The 21,968-nt window shown below is 54.0% G+C and overlaps 1 protein-coding gene across 5 annotated transcripts in view; it reads left to right on the plus strand.

Moving 5' to 3' along the window:
* The window catches only part of ASTN1 (astrotactin 1), a 151,945-nt gene that overhangs the window by 92,372 nt on the left and 37,605 nt on the right, over window positions 1-21,968 (plus strand). For all 5 annotated transcript variants that reach the window (XM_075936893.1, XM_075936891.1, XM_075936892.1 and 2 more), the window contains one exon: window positions 698-782. In XM_075936893.1, the coding sequence (XP_075793008.1) occupies window positions 698-782 (85 nt within the window). The remainder of the gene's footprint in view (window positions 1-697; window positions 783-21,968) is intronic.

The following is a 21,968-nucleotide window of genomic DNA, read 5'->3' on the forward strand; positions in this document are numbered from 1 at the left end:
ACTTAAATATTCCCAGTGAAGCCCTTAAAGTTAAGCGTGTGTTGAAGAGCTGTGCTGGACTGGGACCTAAAGCACTTCATAAATATTAACTAACCAAGAGCCCGATTTGGCCTACCCTTGCGTGGCTGCACAGTGCAGGAGGGGGTGTGTGTCTGTGTCTCCCCTTGCCTGGCCCATGTTGTACAGGGTGAGAATTGTATTCACGATGCTCAAGGAAGTGCAAGGGCTGGTCCCTCACTATGGCTGTGGGAAGGCCCCAGAGAGGGAAGGTGTGTGTGTGTGTGTGTGTGTGTGTGTGTGTGTGTGTGTGTGTTGGATGCTGTCGCTAGCCGTGACAGCCACCAGCTCCAGGCCTTTCGAGCAGGGCTGGGCGGCTGCTGCTGGCAGTTGTAGCGAGGCCTGCGTGGAGGAGAAGAGGAGACGTGTTTTGGCGGGAGGGCTTACCTTACGGTTGCCACGGCACCCCCTGTAGATGGCAGGGGAGGGAGGGACGGAGCTGATGCAGTCGCACAATCTCTGCACTTCAGCCTCTGGTACCCAGGGGTGGGATTTCAACGCCATAACCCTCAGACTCTCATGAGGTGGGTTCCTCCTGGTCTGGATCGGCCCATCGGGCCTTCTAGTCTAGTAGCCGGTCTCCAGCCGTGGCCAGTACGATTGGTTCATTCTCCCTTCTTTTCCCTCCCTCCGTGCCTAGGTGAGTGTCTTTGCTATGAGGGATACATGAAGGACCCCGTACACAAGCACCTCTGTATCCGGAACGAGTGGGGCACGAACCAGGGGTAAGTCGATGACCACACTCGCCTGACTTCCGACCACTCCCTGCTGGGACAACCCGTGGGGTGGGGGAGGAGAGGAGGGAGGACTCTGCCACTTGCCCGAAAAGACCAGACGGCTTGGGAGCATAGAGACTCATTCGCTGCTGAACGGGATCTGGCCACTAGAGGCGGAGCAAGAAACGTGCTGGGCCAGCATGGGGTGTTCTTTGGTCCGGACTCTCGGAAAGTGAATTTGCAGGGGAACAGCCATGAGAAACGGGCAGGAGGGGCTTTAGAAGGGACAAACCTGCCAGTGGGTTTTTCGGCGAGAGTCAAGCGGGCCGGGGGACCGTCCTGCAGAGCATCGGGGGTTCAGCAAAGCATTTGCTGCAGTGTCCCTTGCCCGGAATCTTCTTGGAAGAAGGGTGGAGGCTGGTTTGGGGAAGAGCAAGTCTGTGCCGTCTGCAGCATGCTGGATCTAAGCTCTGCTGCAGAGTCCGGGGGGTTCTGATGGGCAGCAGAGGAGAAGCACTGCACTACGTTAAAAAAGGGAGACGGGGGATTGTCTTTAATTCAGTATGAAGCTGAATAACCCAGTCGGCACCGAATGCCTTCTGCGGCCCCCTTTTGTTTTGCATTCACTGGGCTAGATCCTCGGGAGGCGCCGGTTTGGATGAGCCGACGATCTGGCCTGAAGTGTTTCACGCCACCTGTTAATTTTCAACATGCCAGGGAGCTTTGTGCTGCTGACGTGTAGCTGCGCTGGCCGTTGCCAGCTGGCTAGGGCACAGCTGGTAGCCGGGAAGGGGTGGGAGGCAGTTGAGGGTTGTGTGAGAAGCACCCATTTGGGAATTTTTGCAGACACGGTCAGCAGGGAACAATACGGCCACTGAAACGACCATCGTCGGGGGCCAGCTGCGCTCGGGAGAACTGGCCGTCCCCTTTCTAAACCCCATTACCCACCGACCACATTCTGTCGCTCGGCGCTCCCGTGCGTGCGGCACGTTGCTCTTGCAAACGCAAGCCCTAGAGAAAGAGTTGAGATTCGGGGCCGTATTTCTGTGGCGGTGGTGGTGCCTCTGGCTGTGAAAGGGAAGACGGGGGGGGGCATAACTCCCGTCAGAGAGGGGGGAAGGGGAACGGCAGCGCGCCGACTTTGGGAGTGGGGTCCGGTGGCTTGATGCAGTCTTGACTTTAATTCATGTTTTCAATTAACTGTAATAATCAACTACACATCTGATCCTGTGACCCAGCGTGCGGGGTAGTCTAGGCCGGTTTCGCCCTGGTAGGCCGGTAAGCATTGCGGTGCTCTGGGGAAGCCCTGCTCTCTGATAAATGGGAGCAGCGGACAACGCTAGCCGAGGGCCAAACCCAGAGAGCTGTGAGCAATCCCAGTTCCTTCCTCTGGGATTTGGCCTGTAGATGAATTAACGGTGGAGGAGTCTGTTCGTGGCTTTACTGGCCAGTGCGTGCGACTCCATTGCCCTCTAGTGGCTGGTGGCGGAGGGGGACGATCGAGGGCCACCGACTGGGTTGATTCTCCTCCGGGCTTCTGGAGGGTCTGAGTTGTGTGTCCGCTCCTGCAAAGTTGTAGGCAGCCATGCTGAGTGGCACTGGGGTAGCAGCACGGTCCTGGGTGGCCATGGGTTAGTCACTGTTCTAGTCCCTGGTTACCACTCCAGCATCTCTCTGCTGCCATGGCTACAGGACCATTCTTCCCCCTCTTGTGCGGCGCTCTGCAAGAGGGGATGAAAAGCGCATTTCTTCTCCTGGCAGATGCTGTGAAACCACGACGTGTTATTTGAACAGCAGGGGGAAGAGAGAACGCAGAGAGAGAGAGAGACCTAGAGAGATTAGGATCCCAGCTAGGAAATAGCATAATGAGATACAGTGCGGGAAAATGCAAGCTAATGAATCCGAGGGAAAATAACTGGCGATGCAGATCCGCACAGAGCCAGTGTAACGGCAGCGCCGGAAGCGAGATGCCGACATTACATTACATCGGAGCGGCGGGAGCCCCATTTTCAGAGTTGCTGAGGTGGGCGTCTCAGAGCAGTGCTGGACAGCAGAATTGCCAGTGTCTGAGTAGCGCTGCCTAAATGTGCTGAAAATTGGTCGAATTAGGCCCCCCGATGGCTGTGTCGGGGGGAAGGCATGAGACAGACGCAATTTGCTGCCGGTCTTCGGATGCTGAATGCTGAAACTTGTTTTGAGTTTCAACCAAAACACGAAAAATCTGGTTTCAGTGAAAAGGCCGAATTTTCCATGTTGGTTTTTCTCTCAGGCTATGTCTAGACTGCAGGCTTCTTTCGAAAGAGGCTCTTTCAAAAGATCGCGTCTAGACTGCAGGCGGATCTTTCGAAAGAGAAATCCGCTTTTTCGAAAGAGAGCACCCAGCGAGTCTGGATGCTCTCTTTCGAAGACGGCCTCTTTACATTGAAGAACGCCTTCTTTCGAAAGAGGAACTTTCGAAGGAAGGCATTCTTCCTCGTGAAACGAGGTTTACCGCCATCGAAAGAAAAGCCGCGTTCTTTCGAAATAATTTCGAAAGAACGCGGCTTGAGTCTGGACGCAGGGGAAGTTTTTTCGGGAAAAGGCTACTTTTCCCGAAAAAACCCCTGAGTCTGGACACGGCCTCAGTGTTTGATGGAACTCTCCCCTGCCCTTCCCTCCCCAGGATTGGTGGCTGATTGGGGGGGGGGGAGGAAATACGATTCGGGGTCTAAGCTCCTGATCCTCATCTGGTGTGTTATCAGTAACACGACTCCACGCTCTGGCCCTGTAAGCCTTGGTTCTTTTCTTTTCGTTAAAATAAAACGTCAGGCTTGAGGAGCAGTATGCATTTTAAATCGGCTAAGGCAAATGAACGCAGGCCATGCTTACCAGGGCTGGAGACTCTGTCCTGGGAAGCGGTGACTCTGAAAACCTGGCATGGTGGACAGTCAGCTGAACACGAGTTCCCAGTGCAAAGCCCTGGGCTACCACGGTCCTGGGATGCATGAACAGGGAATCTAGAGTAGGAGCAGAGAGACTGGAAGACTTACCCAGTGTTGCCTGGGTCCTTCAGGGCAGGGGGGTAGTGGTGTGGGGGTGCAGGAGTCAGGCTTTGTGTATGTGGGGGACAGGCAAGAGGGTGGGGGCGTAGAGGGTCCAGGAGTCAGGGAGGGGGTTTGAGGAATTGCTCTGGACATGGGACTGGGGATGTGGGGGGTATGAGAGTTGAGGGTTGGGGGGTGAGGAGGGGCTCAGGGTGGGGATCCCGTCCAGTTGCAGCTTTCTGTCTCCCCTCAGGTCCCCCAGCTGGCAGGAGTCTTCTCTCTCCCCCTAGCTCCCCCTCTGGCAGACCAAGGGCTGGGGTTGGGAAAGGGTTGGGGTGGGGGTGGCAGGCAAGATACTGAGCTCCAGCCCCAGGTGGTCACTCCTTTGGTGGTACGGCTGCCCCCGGTTGTCACTCTGCAGGATAGCTCTTCCTTGTCTTAGCTGCCCCCAGTGGCCACAGTGAGTATTGCTTCCCTCTTTTCAGCCCCCTCCCTTTCCATGTTATGGAAAACAGTCCTATTCCAGGGACTTCCCATATTCCTGGCACAACCAAACCTTGACCTTACTTAAGTTAGGAGAAGAGGGAGCTGAATATCAAATGCGGTGGCCCTTGCTCTTACCGTTTGGGAGGAGTTCTTGAACAGACTCGCAGACAGATGGACTTACAGACAGACACACTCTAATATACAGGGCTTGACAAACCGCAGCGAAATCTACTCACTAGCCCCGCATTGCGCAAGCGCGCACCGCCGGTAAACGGGGTGACCGGCTGAAATCTACTCACCACTGGCGAGTAGATGCACTGATTTGTCGAGCCCTGCTAATATGTCTATATCTGTCTAGATAGATAGATAAATAGATATAGATAGGTTTGGTACGGGTGCGATGCTGCTGGAATCTTGTGTCCAGCCCTGGTATCCACAGTTCAAGAAGGACATTGAGAAATGAGAGAGGGTTCAGAGAAAAGTCTAACATGATGCAATGGGTGGAAGTTGAAGCTAGACAAATTCAGACTGGAGCGAAGGCATGCATTTTTAACAGTCACCATTGTTAACCATTGGAACAACTTACCAAGGGTCCTGATGGGTCCGCTGTTGCTGGCAATTGATCAATCCAGATCGAGTGTTTTGCTAAAAGATCAGTTCTAGGAATTATTCGGAGGAAGTTCACTGTCTTGTGTCACACAGGAGGCCAGGTCAGATGATCACAATGGTCCTTTCTGGCCTTGGGATCTGAGATGGAAGAGACGAAAGAGCCACCATTCTGTAAAGCTCACCACAAACCCTTGTGAGCTGTGGCCAGAGGGCTTGCCATTGTGTGGCTTGGTGGCCTCGTGGTGATAGGGCTGAGCATAGGGGGCAAGTGAAGAAATCTATTCCGGAGAAGTTCCGTTCCTGACTAGCTAAATGTGTGTGTCCTTCCCCGCCCTGGGGCGGTCAGCTGGGTGATGGATTTTGCCTTAGGGGAGATGAATAGGGGACTCCCAGCTGGGTCACTTTCTCTCCCTCTGTAGTACTGGTCTTGCTTAACCCACTGACACCAAGTGCCCGGGCCTTCCGCTCCGGATTCCCCACCAGCCAGAAAGGAGTGGGTAGCTCTGTGCGATCAGCATTCCCCCATTGCCAGCAGGGTTGGTATTGGCTTTTTTCGTTTGCCTGTGGTGCCATGTAGCTATCTCCAGGGTCATGTCTGTCTGTGTTAGCGTTTTGCCATTGCCGCCTGCAAATCTCTCCCTCTTCCAGACCTGCCCACATCCTTTTGGCCTTAAAGAATTGCAGCTTTCCATGTATTTGCATAAATCTAGGCATAAACCTTCAGAAGCAGATGCCTTCCTATGCACAAGCTATTCTGAAATGCCCCAGCATGGGGAGATAACTGCATGGCTTTGTGTAGGGCCCAGAATTCTTGATGGCGTCTGTATGGAGATAGATTAAGTCATCAGGGCCTGATGAAATCTGTCCTAGAATACTTAAGGAGCAGTCTGAGGAGATATCTGAGCCATTAGCGATTATCTTTGACAAATCATGGCAACTGGGAGAGATTCCAGAGGACTGGGAAAGGGCAAATACAGTGCCCATCTCTAATGGGGGGGAATAAGGACAACCCACGGAGTTTAACTTAAATACCCAGAAAGATAGTGGAGCAATTAAGCAATCTGTTTGCAAACACCAAGAAGAGAATAAAGTGATCACGAATTTGTCAAGAGCAAGTCATGTCAAAGCAACCCAATATCTTTCTTTGACAAGCTAAATAACCTTCTGGATGGGGGGAAGTGGTAGATGTGGCATGCCTTGATGTTAGTAAGGCTTTTGATACTGTCTTGCACGACCTTCTCATAAATAAACTAGAGAAATACAGCCTACACGAAGCTGCTATCAAGTGGGTACATAACTGGCTGGAAAGCCATTCCAAGGGAGTAGCTATCAGCGGTTCATAGTCAAATTGGAAGGGTATAACAAGAAGTATCCCACAGGGATCAGTTCTGGGGTCCTGTTCTGTTCAGAATCTTCACCCATGGTTTAAATAATGACACAGAGACACGCTTATAAAGTTTGTGGATGCTGCCAAGCTGGGAGGGTTGCAAGTGCTTTTGGAAGATGGGATTAAAAATTCAAAATGATCTGGACAAACTGAAGTAAGTAGAATGAAAATCAATATGGACAAATGCAAAGTACTCCACTTCGTACAATCAATTTCATACATATAAGATAGGAAAGAAATGTGCCTCTGGGCTGTATCAGCAGAGTGTTATAAGCAAGACACAATAAATTCTTCTTTTTTACTCTACTACACTGATTAGGTCACAACTGAAATACTGCATCTTATTCTGGGCATTACATTTCAGAAATGATGTGAACAAATGGGAGAACATCCAGAAAAGAGCAACAAAAAGATTAAAGATCTAGAAACGGATTGAGGGAAGATAGAAAAGATGGGCTTATTTAGTCTGGAAAAGGGAAGGCCGAGAGGGGACATAACAGTTTTCAAGTACATAAGATGCTGTTACATGGAGGGGGATGAAAAATTCTTCTCCTTAATCTCTGAGGACAAGTCGAGAAGCAATGGTCTTAAATTGCAGGTTGGACATTAGGAAAAACTTCCCAACTGTCAGGGTGGTTAAGCACCGGAATGAATTATATATGGAGGTCGTGGAATCTCCATCGTGGGAGAATTTTAAGAGCAAGTTAAAGAAAAAGTTGTTACGGATGGTCTAGAGCAGGGGTTCCCAACCTCTGGGGTACGCGTACCCCGGGGGGTACGAGAAGCTTGTCAAGGGGTACAGGGAATATTTGGTAAAGAACTAGATTATCCTAATTGAAATATTCCAAAAGTAGTGTTAGTGAAAAAAGTTGTGGATTCTAGAGTCTAGAATGTATTTCCTTTCATATTGAATAGGGGGTACGGGAAGGGTTACTGAAAGCCAAGGGGGCACGGGGACCGAAAAAGGTTGGGAACCCCGGTCTAGAGAATGCTTAGAATGAGGGCGGGGGACTGGGCTAGGTGACCTCTTGAGGTCCCTTCCTGGCCCGTGTTTAACAGTTTCTAGGCCATATTTCCCATATTGGCCCACTCATGCATTTCAAGACTAGGGCCCCCCTCGCTCACCGTGCTGGCGGCGGGAGCTGCAGGGAAGCAGAGTGATGCAGCAGCCTCTGCTCTGCCGCCGTCTCCCAGCCCAGTCTCTCCACATCCCCGTGGCAGCAGAAAGTTGGCGCGCCCCACCCCAGCGTGGGCTGGCTTAGGAGATGGCAACGGAGCAGGTAGTTCTGCTTTCCCGTGGTTTCCACCGTCATGGGGGGCGGGGCTGACTTGTGCTGCTGGCTCCAGCCAGCCCTGCCCCCCCCCCCGGGCTTACCATCCCCATATGAGGGATCATCCCGTCCATCGGCCGGTTGGGGTGGTCGCTGGGGGACCCCCCCAAGGCGCAGTGACCGGGGTGGCCAAGCCGAACTGCCCCGCGGATGGGGTGACTGTGCACACGCCTCTGCCAGGCCACTGGCTCAGAGCCAACATCTGGAAAACCGCGCAGAATTCCCCCCCGAGCCCTGAACGAGAGGTGCCCCCGGCCCAGTAGGAGGACTGGAGGCCTGGCGTTGGCCCTAAGGTAAAGTGAGTTTGAGACCCCCGCCTTACAGCCTTCCTGTAACGACAGACCTGGCACTGGATCCCACTGCTGCCTCCCACAGTGCTCTGCTCTCCAGCGCCCGCTGGGGACTCCCTGCTTTGTGGGGCTGCTGGCGAGGAGGCCCGACACCGTCCATTGCAGCCGTGACGTTTGTGATGCTCAGACTGGGGAACAGGGCGTGGGCCACCAAACCGATCCCTCGTGGGCCGCCAAGCAGCCCTTTGAGGGCCATGACTTTGAACGGTTCCTGAGCTGGGCGGGATTCAGACTAGCAGTGTGGCGGTGACAAGAGGCTCCGCCTGCGGCTACCAGCCAGCGAGGTTTCCCCGTGCGTTCCTCTTGGCTCCTTCCACCTCACTGTGCCGACTTGTCCACCCCCCGCGGAGCCCTGACTACGTCCTGAGGATCTGCAGAGACGCTGGCCCGTCTGTCCTCCCTTCCCCTTCCCCCCTCCTGCACGTCGCGCTCTGCACGCTCACACCTTGTCATTGGCGTTTTGCTGGCAAATGTGATTATCCTCCCGCAGTGGCGTCCTGGAGAGACGCCGTTACCTTCACACGCCCTCCTCCGGGAACGGTTTGGCTGGGATTTCCCTTCCCGCCGCCGCCACGTTGCCTGTGAATGACTTGAGGGTGGGCTGAATGTTACTGGCTCGTTTCGGGAAGGAAGACGCCTGACTTGAACCGTCTCTGGCGGGTGACAGTGTTCCATGTCCAACGTTTGGCCCAGCTCCTGTTTGGCTTGACGCAAGTTGTCCCTGTTCCGAGGTGCCTGATCCAGCTCCCTGTGCCAGGTACTCGTGTGCCGAGGAGACGCGTCTGCCTGTGAGCGACGCTCAGTTTTCAGTGTTGTTCTCTGCTCTTCTCCCTCCCTGGCCTGGCAGCAGGACTGAGTGCGCTGTGTGTGGGCCGGGCTCTCCTCACAACACTCGTCCCGTTGCTATCGGCCAGTTCCACAGGGCCCTCCTGGTTCAGACCCCTGCTGGCTGTGACAGTGGGCCTCCACGGAGAGGGTGTGAGAGAGGAGAACGTGGTGTGAACCTCCTGCGTCCCTTTGGGTGAGGCAACGGCTGCGGGAGTCACTCCTCTTCCCAGCATTTGTGGGTCCCTTCCTGTAGTGGCCTCCCTCTGTCCCAGTAGGGGCAAGAGCTCCCCAAGACATGCTAGTGGGCAGGGCCAGAGCAGCCTAGCTCCGCCCCCAGGAAGTAGAAGGGCATGGCTGGAAGTATAAAGGCTGGAGCTAAGAACTCAGTTGAGCCCCAGCTGCTGAAGGAGCCAGACGCCTTTCCTGAGCTCTGGAGGTGGGAGGCTGGCCAGGACCACCAAGACTGCTGACGATCCCCACCCCCGAGCCGGTGGAAACCCTGCCAGCGTCCTCGTTCCCTTAAGACCTGGAGGAACTGGTACTACGCCCTGTATGGGAACTGGGAGGTAGCCGACTGTGATCTGGCCAGAGCTAGGAGACCCCAGTGCTTCTCAGCCCGACCCTAAGCCTGAGCACCCTGAACTGTTTGCTTTTGGGGCCGTACGTGTCGGGGTGTCGGTTCCATAACGCTGCCCTCCGCCCAGTGGTGTGGAAAACCTGCCCTGTGAGGGGGTGCGGAAGGAACCGGATATGCTGAGTATTGAGAAGAAATGGTTGAAGGGGGACGTGGCAAATCTTCACCTATGAAAAAACCCAAGTTGCTGCGAAGATGCCAGTGATCAGTTCTCCCCTACGTCCGCTAAGGGCTGGAGAAGCAGTAACGGGCCTGAATGCGGGTTGCCTTTAGCTGAGTGTGTGCATGCAGTGCCCGCAGACATCGTAATTGGTCCTAACATTGTGCCTGCACTTGGCAATATGTTGCCGGTGTTTGTGTCTAAGGCCAACTTCTGGCAGCAGGGGTGAATTCCCAGGCAGACTTTGGGATCTCCTTTAATTGGCCCTGAATTTAACATCCATCATTTTAAGCACGGGGCAGTTTAAAAAGGAGGGACTGACCCCTTGTCGTGACGTTACTAATCGCTGGCAATCCGGTAGCCCGGTTGTGCTAGACACAATGCAGACACGTAATTAAAGACTGTCCCTGCCTAGCAGGCCTTCCAAAATAGACCATGTGGATAAAGGGTGGGAGGGGAAAAGGAAGCACGAAGAGGTGAAATGACTTGCCCAAGGGCACACAGCAGGGTAGTGGCAGAGCCTGGCAGGAGACGCCCAGTCTCCTGTCCGCAAGGACATTGCACTGGGATGTTGCGCTCCGCTGTTGGAAATGCAGAGCACAAAGCTCAGGGCTGCTTTAGTCTCCTTGGCAGGTCTGCCGCAGTGGCTTTTTAATAATTGTTTGCCCTAGAAGGGTAGCTGAGGTTTTGTTAGGGGAGAGCGATTTTTTTTTTTTTTTTTGGTTAGTTAGCAAAACTTTGCTTCTCTTGTCTAATTACACTGCTGGAAGATTTTCCATGGAAGCCCCATTCTTGGCAGGGTGCCCTCTTTAAAGTCATTAGTCTTCACAGCGGGAAGGAAGATCATCAAAGACTCCGTTTCCCAGCAACCCCTGCTGGGCCGTTACGCGCCAGAGGATTGCAGAGCGAGCGTATTAAAGTCTGCTGTTCTCTGCCCTGGCCCTGAGCAGAGATTCCTTTGAACTGGGGCCCAGCGAGAGCTGTCAGAGCCGGTTCCAAACTCTCTTTCTGATTCTTTCATTTGCAAACCAATTTAGCAATTACACTGAACGCCGAGCGGGGAAGGGAGTGTGGCTAAATGCAGAGAGGGTGTTCGATATGGAGAATGGGAAGGGATTCGCTCCGGACCCTCCCAAGGGGGAGCTTGTTCTTTCCTGGGTATGTGACCCTGCTGCAGACTGCGCAGAGATGCGGGTGTTGCATACCATGGAGACAATCTACTGGCAAGGACCCATTCATACAATTTCATCCCTAACCCATTGGTCAAAACTCTTGAGCTCTCTGGGAGGCCCAGCTGCCGCATGCGAGCCGTTGAGGAATACCAAGGCACTGGTGGAAGATGTCCTCCACGCCCACACGGCCAGTGCCCTCTCTCGGACTCAGCAAGGTTTTGTACCAGGTTGGCAAAAAGTCTGTGGCCCTCCAACCTTCTCACCCAGTCCCGCAGCAGGAAATGGGCCGACCATTTCATGGCTCTACTTACCAGAAGCAAAGAGGCAAATGATCAGTCAGTCGGCATGCGTGTGTGTGGATACAAAACCATTTGTTCTCTTTTGCCTCTGGCCTGGAAGTAGGATTGCAGCCTTCACGCCTCTTATTTCCAACTCGCCTTCTGTCTTTCTGCTAACCTCTTTTTGCCTTAGCATCTTCTGCACATCAGAGGAAAGAAAGACAAAGAAATGTGGGGCTAAAAATCGGGGTGATGGGGGAAACGGAAGGAATAGAAGGGCAGAAAGGAAAAATCTGTTGCTGCAGAGATCCCGAAGCTCTGTGCATGGAGAGGAGAGAATTCTGCTGAGAGCCAGCGGGCAAATTTCATCCTCCCAACTAAGCTGTTGTCTCTGAGGCATTGAACTGAAACGTGCTCAGAATCAGCCTTCTGAACAGGGACCAAAAGTTGTTCCCGAGAGTCGGCTCCATCTGCCTGGAACGCTTAAGACGAGCCTTCTCTCTGCAACTCTGTGAACGGGTGAGGAATCCTCCTAAAACTTTATTAGCAGCAACGCTAACGGTGGCTTCCTAGAATTGCCAGGGCTTTTATTTACCAAGCGTTTTGCTGTTTGCTCCGTCTGCTGCTCCCGTGCTGGTGAAGGCCTTGAAAGGGGTGTGCTGGAACCGACACGTCGAAGAGAATTGCTGAGTGGTTTGTTACCTGTTGCAAACCCATCTGGAATCTCATGGCGTGCAAACTGCACTTAAGTGTTCTAGGCCTACCTGATGTGTTATACGACAGCTCTGTTAAAAAAAAACCAACTAGTCTGTGAGCGAGAGGGATTCTTTTTCCTGTTGCACTCGCATGGCTCCACACCATCCCTATGTCCATGGCTGTCGGGAGTCCCCTATGGCTTCAGTGGTTTGTTTGCATTTTGCTTCTTGCATTTCTTGCGGACTTCACCCTTGGATACCTTCCAAGGCAGCATTCATGTCTGGCCTGTCGGAGTCGATTCTTCTACCTCTCACAACCCATAGCAGCACAGTTGGTTATGCTTTGCATTGCCAACATCATGTGGCATTCTGGCGCTGTAGTACCCTTTGTGCACAATCCCAGTATTTCCCTTTGGCTTTCAATGGAACTTGTACCCTTGAATCTGAGAGGTGGATTTGAAAATCCCGCCCCGCCTCTCTCAGTTCCAAGAATATCTGGGCTTTTTCCATCAACCGTCCATCTAGAATGACTCTCCCAAGCTGCGGTAAGACTGGGGTCATGTTGTGTTTCTTCCTTGAACTTGTCAAGGAAATTGATAGCTGCATGGTATTTAATTCAAACTCTTCTTCCTGCTGTGTTGGGTTTTGGAGACGCGTTTGTGACGGCGCGTTGGGGGTCCCCCGTCTCCTGCACCCCGAAATAGCACAAACAGACTGCACCAGCCTGTGGAATAGAGGAAGTTTATTGCCTCTCCAGGATACAGCACAGCACAGATGTAATCTGGTCACAGAGCTGGGCTAGGATGCCTCAGGCCCACTTGAGATGGGCCCCTAAACTCCAGCCCCACTCCCTAGGCTGTCTCCTCCATGCTCCCAGACAGCAACTAACCCACACTAACCCAGCCCTGCCCCCCAGCCAGGGCAGCATTCCACCTTCCTTTGTTCCTCTCCATGGGGAGTGTCTGGCCATACCGGTTGAGAGGTCCCTTTGCATAGTGACTCATCCTGTTTTGCTGGGTCGTGGTACCCACGGCAGCCAGTGGGGGTTACCCCAGAGCCAGCAGCATAGAAACCAGCCCGGTACCCCCACTACGTCACGGCGTTCTACTGAAGACCGCTCCCAACATGTAAGTTTGTGCTGACTGAGATCTCTGGGTTTTGTTAACCTGACCTGCAGGAGCTTCCATTTAAAGAGCAATTCCCCTGAAGTGCTTGTCTTGCAAAGCACGCTTTTCACTGCCACTCTGCTGTCTTCAAGCAGCATTGCTCGGGTGACAGCTTTTTGGAGTCAAGGACCTGCTTTTTGTTCTGGATTTGTATGGTACTTAATCCAGAGGTGTTTGTGGTAGAGATTATTTTGTCCTACTGGGTGTGGTTCACTGCCCCCTGCACTTATAGAAAGAGAGAACGAGTTTACAGCCTTAGCTAAGAGCCTTTTAGCTCAAGTGGTGGAGACTCCTGCACTAAGCTCCAAAGGTCCCAGGTTCGGTTCTGTCTGTCGGCGTCCATATTGCCAGTAAGTGCTCGTCTCACAAACAACTACATGTGGCAATTTTGGGTTGAATTTGCTAAGGGTGTTCACATGCTGATGAAATCTCTCTGGAAGAAGCAGTTTTCTTGGGTTCATCTGATCTCCTTTTTCGCTGATTCTTTGGCCTACCGTACGAAGCTCATTCAACCCCATCTGTGTTTTCAGATTAAGCTCTGCTCATTTTCGCCTCCAATCAGCCGGTCATCAGCAATTGCTTCCACTCCATACGGATCCTCGCAGATTGTGGCCTTGGGTACATATCTGCCAAGAGGGATGTTAAAAATACTGAATTTTGGACTTTTCTGTACATCCCAAATGGAAAATACTCTTGCATTTTGAAGACTAGATTTGACCTCCCCAGTCATTCTTGGAGAGCAGCGCTCTGCGCTTAGGTCCTATTCAAATCCTTTGGATCGATAAGTCTAACTGGTGTGATTTCTGTTTTATTACGACAACCATTCCATTGACTCAGTCAGTTGGTGCCTGTAGTAACATCTAACTTTTACCATTTCATGAAGGTCAGTTTTGAACATAGCTGCTTAGTAGCAATGGGCTATTACGGGCAACATGTATTTTTGGTGCCAGAGATCCATATCAGTGTGAAGTATTCTATCCTGTTAAAGCAGCCCGGTCGCTTTCACATGATCATCTGTTTCATCACATAGAGCAGATACTGTAGGCTGTACAATCATTTGATCATCTGCTTTTGCACAGTATTCCTCAACCCAAGCACACCTCAGCCTTTCCGCCCTTTCAAACAAATCTGGTTTCTGCTGTTTGTTTATTCTTGCCATCTGTCTTTATGCCTTGATGTGCATTTTTAATGAGCTGCATGTCGGCTCTTCCGCTGCGTGTTAACGCTTTCGTTGGGGGAGCGCTGTTTTGACGAGGCCTGCACCTCGCAAGGAAAGTCATCTTCGTGCCGTGGCTCTGGGTGTGTCTGTGTTAACGTGGACCAGTGTCACTTCACTAAATGTGGACGCACTCCACCAGGGCAGAGTGCAGAGGGTTTTGCAAGTGACTCTGGTCTCTGGCAGGTGGAATCTTGCTGTTCTGACGGTTTGTTAGTCCGTGGACTAACCTACTGATGGAAAGGTTTGCCTCTGCTCCGACCCATCAGCCTGTTCTTACGCAGGCGCCTTTGAGGCCAGCGCTCCGGGAGCACTTGCATTCTTGTGGGATGGGGACAGGGAATAACTCTCCTCTCCCCAATGTAGGGGAACCTAGATTCCTTGGTTTTTCTCTCCTAATCTAGGGCTGTGTTTGTCTTTTTAAAGGCAGGCCAGTCCATCACCTCTCCTTGAGCTTGTCCCAGCGAATGAATCTGGAGTTTTGCATTAACAGACTTATTGCTTTGCCTCGGTCGAGTGGTGAGGCTGTTTCTCTGGCTCTCAGCAAACTCTGTCACTTTCTCCCTCTCCCCACTGGAAAAGCCAAGAGTGCATTGGGGGGCTGTAACTAACGGGGGCACCAGGTCACCCCCAAACCCACAGTGGAGTGAAGACTTTTGCTTGGTTCCACCTGGAATTACCGACGGGTGTCCCATTGGTGGCAAGACGGCTTCCTGGGCTCGGAGACCAGAAATGCCTCTTTCTGCAAGAGACTGGCTGGTCATCACCTTGCGTTGGCATGTGATGCTACCGGTTGGCTCTGTCCTTGGCCGCTGGCATGCGTTGGCTGGTGGGGGCACCCTGGTAAAATGAGCCTGACTTACTGCTTGTGACATCCGCCATCTGTAATTGCGGTTGTTGGGCAGCCCAGGAGAAGAGGGACGCACGAGAAGGAAAAGTGACAGCCTGGTAATTCTGTTTGGCAGCGTCCTCTCCTGTCCTGCCGCTGTCCTCTCTCTGCTCAGGGATGCTGCTTGGACGTTCCCCTCGGGTACTTCGCCCTGGAAAGGAAATGGGAGGATCGGTGCTCGTATACTAGATTGGATTTGAGAGTTCTCACGCCGAGTCACAGAGCTCGCAGTAACTGTCGTGGCCATGCCGGACGGGGGGAGAGAGGGCGAGAAGAAGCAGAATTCCTGGAGCGTAACTTCCCCGGGACCAGGAGAGTTTTATGCCAGCGCGAAGCCAGACAGGTGGGCCAGGCAGACTCTGGTGCGTGGGAACGACAGACGGGTGCTGCAGATGTCAGCAGCCAAGCCTGGGGAGGTGGCCCTATCGGTGTGTGAGCTGAGTACAGCAGATGGGCACAGCTTGTGCTTTTGGTGCCTGGCCGGGAGGCGTAGCGGAGAACATCTGCACCCGGGCCGGGCGGGGCTGGCAGGAAGAAAACACGGTACTGGCTGAGGAGCAGACGAGGCTGGCATCTCCGAGTTGCTGAGCCCTGCCCGGCCTCCGAGAGGAGCCACGTTCTTCCTTCCTCAGTGGGAGACGTCCAGTCCCTGAAGAATGCCAGCCTTCCTGTTCTCTGTCTCTTAGCTGCAGTGCCCAGCCTCCCTCGGCAGATCTGGTGGTGCAGGCTTCATTCATCGCAGGCTGGCACCAGCAGCCAGGACCACAGCTAGACCCAGGTCCAGAGCCGCCGGCGGGGGTGTGAGCGTGAGAGACTGGCTCAGCAATTCCCTAGGGGAAGCAATTCGCTTGCAAAGCTGTTTGCCTTCTGTGTCCTACCAGGGGCACCCTGAGCTGCGGGAGCATTGCCTGTGGGAGATACCGCCCCCCCCGGGTTAAGAATTCCCCGGGGTGACGTGACTGCTGCTCGCAAGGGAGTGCAGACCTGAGCCAAGTGGGGGTGGGGGAGGCAGGGAGTCCCGGCTCTCTCCCAAGGCTGGAGGGAAGCCGCAGACATTCCCCGTGCTCCGGCAGCACACAAGCGAGCCCTAGCCCGAATCAGCCCGTCCTTTCAACTCCCTCGCCCTCAGGCCTGTGCCCTCGCTCCCTGCCCTCCGGTGCTCCATTCCCAGGCTTAACAAGGTGCGTGCGTGGTCCTCCCCGCTCTCCTCACTCCTCCTTTTCTCTCTCCTCTCCTTCCTGCTTCCTTCGCTTGCGCCCCCCGCCCAACACACAGCCTCCCCAGGCAGCGAAGCCCCGGCAAGGCGGCAAACGGCAGAGGGCCCGGGGTGCAGCATCTGGGTGAAGTTACAAGGGCAGCACTTCCCCGGATGACGGGTTTTTTTCCTTCTTTTTAAATCCGCCTCGCTCCACCCCCCGCCGCGCGTCTCGGCTTTGCGAGATTGAAGGACACCCAGATGAAAAGCCTCCCCGACTTTCAGATCCGCCAGGCACCAAGCCCCTCTCTGCCCTCCCCGCCCATCGCTCCTTTCATGTCCACGGGCATCCCAGGGAGAAAGTGTCTGCATTAGCATTTTTAATGAAGAGCTGGCTGGGAAGGAGAGCAGGGGGAGGAAGGGGAGGGGAAGGAGTGAAGCAGAAAGCCAAGCCACGGCGAGTAAAAATGTGGCCCTAGTTGGAAGCAGCATGGGCGAGGCAGAGGCCGTAGAACAGGGGTGGGCAACAGCCTCTCGGTGGGCCCGATCCGGCCCACGCAGCAGTTCCGGGCCCCGCCTGCAGCGCGTTGCCTGGGAACCGGAGACACGGCCTGCCGGGCGGCTGCCATCCACAATAGGAGCAGCTGAAAGGGCTCGCAGCTCCCGGCCCCACACTAGCCCGTTGCCTGGGAGCCAGGGACGCGCGAGACTTTCAGCTGCTTCTGTGTAAAGAACTCGCTTTCCCCCGGCAAGATGGGAGCCCTTTGAATGGAAGCAGCTGAAAGGGCTCCAGCGTCCCCGGCTCCCAGGCCACACGTTAGCCAGGCTGGGAGCAACGAGCCCTTTAAATAGCTCCGGAGTCACAGGCGAGGCGCGAGCCCTTTCAACTCCTGCTATTTAAAGGCCCCGCCCCTTCTGTCTAAGGCCCCGCCCCCTCCATCTAAGGCCCCGCCCCTTCTAGGGCAGCCCGCCACCACTTCAAAAATGTTTGAAGTGGCCCTTGTTGAAAACGGATTGCCCACCCGGCCTTCGGAGGGGCACAAATAGCTGCCCCACCCAGGTGGCTCTGACTATGGGAAATGTTCCGTGTCAGCCAGAATAGGGGGGATAGGTGGCAGCCCCGTGAACCCCAGGACTGTTCCAAGATGAAGCAAGTGTGAGGGGCCTGCTCTCTAGCATGAAGCAGAAATAGCCCCTCTTTTCCTCTCTGCTTATGGGTGGCGGTGCCCCATGAAGCAGCAAGCTCCTGCTATAATTCACGCCTCAGAACCGGCTTTGTGCTTATGGGAAAGACATTAGTTCCCATAATATAAGGACTAGAGGACACCAAATGAAATGAATGGGGAGCAGGTTTAAAACAAATAAGCGAAAGTTCTTCTTCACACAGCGTGTAGTCAACCTGTGGAACTCCTTGCCAGAGGAGGCTGTGAAGGCTAGAACTGTAACAGAGTTTAAAGAGAAACTAGATAAATTCATGGAGGTTAGGTCCATAAAAGGCTATTAGCCAGGGGACAGAAATGGTGTCCCTGGCCTCTGTTTGTCAGAGGCTGGAGAGAGATGGCAGGAGATAAATCGCTTGATCATTGTCTTCGGTCCACATTCTCTGGGGCACCTGGTGCTGGCCACTGTCGGCAGACAGGACACTGGGCTAGATGGACCTTTGGTCTGACCCAGTACGGCCGTTCTTATGTTCTTATGACACCTGCTAACAGACTGGCTTTCCCCTGGTCTTTCCTGGCTACAAGAAATGCCTCGTTGTCACTAGCATGATCCTTGAACTCCCCTGTCCATGCCATAACCCCTTCACCCCATCCAAAAACTTGGTCTGGTAGCAGAGAGAAGCCGGGAGCTGGCCAGTGTGCATTGAGAGTGGGCAGTAGGTTCCAGCACTAGGCTTGGCGTCTGGATGGAGACCTGGATTGTGTTTGAGAGGTTCCCACCAACCCCCGATTCTGAGCCGTTGTCTGTCCACCTCGGCACGAACGGCAGTCGAGGCTGGATTAGCAGGGGGCGCTGGCGAGCAGCAACGAGGTGCATTGGCATAGCTTTGAAGCAGCAGCGTGCCCAATCGCTGGCACACTTGGTTGGCTTCCGGGCAGCCCTGCTCGCCCCTCCCTTTCAAGCGCGCCCCCGAATGCCGTGATAGATAGCGAAAGAGGAGGCCGGCTCTCATCCCGAGCGCCGTTAATCCAGTTTGATCAGCCACTGAGCCGTTTCTGATCAGCCCTCGTTTCTTTTGTGAGCGCTAAAGAGCGTGCAACTGAAATCCTTGCCAAGAGCAACAAAAACCAAGCAGGGAGGAGCCGGCCGCGACCGTGAAAGGGAAAGTGAGGGACGTGAAAGGGAAGAGAGGGGGAGCGAAACAAAGCAGCAGCGACGGGAGGCAAAAGGCAGCGACTGAAAGGGTGAGCTGTGCACAGCGAGGTGAAGTCCCCCCAGTGCATATTTCTAAAGCCAAAGAAAAACAAACCCAGCCAAGAGGATTTGAGCAATGGCAGCCTGGCAGCACCCAGAAGAACAGGGCTTTGGGGGCAGGCACCTCTGTCCTCCTTAATGTCTACTTCTCTGCGTGCATCTGACCAAGTGGGTCTTTGCTCACGAAAGCTTCTGCTCCAATACGTCTGTTAGTATAAGGTGCCGCAGGCCGTCTCGCTGTTCTCTGCTCCTCGTGTTCCAAAGTCGGCGTTTCCACACAGCCCCTCGCAAGCCACCGTGCCATGGCTCGATACTCTCCTGTCTCCCGCAGAAGCCTTTTTGGAGAGACGCCCTGCTGCCCAGAGCAGGTACTGGCTGACCTGGGCTTACGAGCATCGTCCGGCACGACGCATCCCAGCCGTGCTGGACAAGCGCAAGGGCCAGGGGCGGCACCCACGTCAACAACCCCCGATCCTGCCCCACTGAATCATTGGGAACTTTACCAGAGATGGGTTGGACCACAGGCAGGTCAGCGATGCCCTTTTGATGCCCAGTTGTGCCGTGGGCGTGTCTCGGGGTAGCTCTGGTGAGCTCAGTGATGCCAAAGCCTGGCATGGCTTGGCCCTTGCCCTACAGCGTCCCTCCCTCATGTAAACGCTCACGTCGGCGGGTAGAACGGCCCTGGGCATCCCTCGCAGTCTGGGGGGGGGGGGGTGGCGGAGCTGATGGGCATGTTGCTGAGGGAGACAGGACAAGCTGCGTGGATGGCTAAGAGCAATCCAGCATAAGGATGGTGGTTGGCGTTTCTACAGGAGCTGACTGGAGGTTAATGCCCACAGCCCACTAAAACTCCATGGGAGCTGAGCGCTCCCCTCAGAGAGTCCTTCGAAAGTGCCAGCCCGCCTACGTGGAGTGGGAATCTCGTAGGGATGTATCTATATAAATGATCATTTTGGAAATGTCTGTCTGTCTGAGTCTGTTTGGTCAAGATCTCCTCTGAAACGGTAGGAGCTGGGACCATTAAATTTGACAGGCAGCTCCCTCTTCTCCTAACTTAAAGCAAGGTCGGGGTTTGGTTGTGCCAGGACAGTGGGATGTGCCGGGAATTCAGTTGCCTCTCCTAAAATGCAAAGGGAGAGGGCTGGTGGGAGGAAGAGTGATACTGTAGAATGCCCACGGGGGGCAGCGAGGAGCCAGAGATGGGGGCCAGGACAGCTATAACCCCATTGGGCCAGCAGGGGGCAGACAGGGTTGGCAAAAGGGTGTGTGTTAGGGCTGTCAAGCGATTAAAAATTAATCGCGATGTTAAACAATAATAAGAATACAACTCCCCCCCCCCCCGCTCCAACCCAATTCCCTCAGAGCCAGGCACCTCCCCTCCCAGCCCCCCGTCTAGCTCAGTGTCCCTGCCCTCCCCCAGAACTAGCCTCCCCCAGCTCCACGCTCTAACTCAGTATCCCTGCCGTCCCCCATAACCAGCCACCCCCAGCCCCTCTGCTGCAACCCTGTGCCCCCCCTAAGAACCAGCCCCCCCCCCACACCCCTGCTCTAACCCAATGCCGCACCCCTCCCCCAGAACCGGTGACATACCCTCTGCCCTGCTAGGTTAACGCGGTGACTCCGTGGGAGGAGCCCCCCCCATCGGATCAGCCCTGGGTCTCACAGGAGCCGCTGCGGCCAGGCGCGTTTCCCTTCAGGCGCTGGGGCGCGTGCACAGAGCGGCCGGGAACGGTCCGGGCGCGCGGCTCTGAACGTTCCATTTCACCAGCATGTGCCACCGTCCCCGTCCCCCCCCCGATCCTCTTTGCAGAGCAAAATCCCGGATGTGTTTTGCCATTTAAAAAAGCCGGCCAGATGGAGATTTAACAAATGAAAACGAGGACATGTCCGGGAAAAACCAGACGTGCGGTAACCCTAGATTAACACCCGTTAATTCTGCCCTGTCTTTGTGTGTCTGTCTCTCCCCTAGCCGGGGTACATGCACCTCTTTCCCCAGCTGTGCCCGCTGCAGCGGCCATGGAGAGATGCGTCTCACTGGGTCCCAAGTTGCTGCGGTGAGAGAGGGTTGGGTTGGCCTCTCTCTCCAGGGCAGCCTGCGTCCTGAACCCCTCATGCCCAGCCCCACCCCAGAGCAATGATTTCAACGAAGAAAACCAAAACTTATTTGCGTTAAGGACTCGAGCAACACTGGGTACATCTTCTAGTAGGGCATGTTGGACAGTAGTTACTCAAGCAGAGAAGACGTTGAGATTTGTGAAGAGAAAGCTTTATAAGAATTAAAACGCGGGCTGTCGGCATCGCTTGATGTACCAAGTGAAGATCCTTAAATCAAACACTAATAAGTTCTCCCGCAGCATTTTTCTTTCTTTGCCTGTCTGTACATTTTTATTATTATTGTGGACGTGTTTGTGTTGTCTTGTGTGCGTGGAGAGCAACAGGAAAACTGCAATGCAGCCTCTTTACCTGCTTCCTCTGTACCTTCTGAAAAGCAGCGTCTCGTTAACTGATGTGCAGCTTTGATTCCCCCCAAGGCATTATGGGAAGCTCCTAGCTGCTCTCCCACACGTTTCTTATCACAGACAGCAGACAAGCTTCGGGCTCTGACGGCCTCCACCCCCCTCCCCAGACGCATGCACCACACAACTAGAAGAGTCCAATTTGGGGTCGGAGCTGCAGTGGAATTTCTTGCTGCAGTCCCTATTGTACTGGCCACTGGCTGGGCGGCATGGGGAAGTCGGCAGTGCTGCTAACCAGTCTGATCCTGGTCTGTGCCTAAACAGAGGCGTCTGGGCTGCAAGTCTGTCAATCTGGTACCTTTCACTAGCGCTGAATTCACCGTGGAGCGGGGAGGGAGGGGTAGCCATTCTTCTTATTTCCCCACTTCTGTGCATCTGGAACAATACTGTACCTCTCCTTTTGTTTGCCATCTGATGCGCTCCTGAGAGCCGAGAATAAAGCCCATCCGCAGGAGTATTGAAAGGCTCACAGACAGTAGTGTATTCAAGGTGTGGGTGAGCCACGCAAGAATGTTATGTGCCTACTTCTAAAGCTTCCTTTATTCAAGCCCGTCCAATCTGTGGGATGAATGGCATCCTCCCCGTCTAGCTGACGGGACAAAAATCAGATTGTATCCTGATAGAGGAATTAGAGGCATAACAATCCTGCAATCAGAATTCTTTTGTTGTGGCTAAAATAGCTTCCCATAAGAACGGGAGGTGCTTGCGGAAAAGAGCTGTAATTACCTGTGGAGAAAATTGCCAGGATTGTTTTCTGCGTGGCAATAATTGAGCACCAGTTGGAAAATATTCTCCGGCCTTCATTGTTCTGGGCTGCATCCGCAGGGTGAGCCGCACCTCTCTCC

This window comes from Pelodiscus sinensis, chromosome 9, assembly GCF_049634645.1.
Source record: "Pelodiscus sinensis isolate JC-2024 chromosome 9, ASM4963464v1, whole genome shotgun sequence".
NCBI classification, from domain to species: domain Eukaryota; kingdom Metazoa; phylum Chordata; order Testudines; family Trionychidae; genus Pelodiscus; species Pelodiscus sinensis.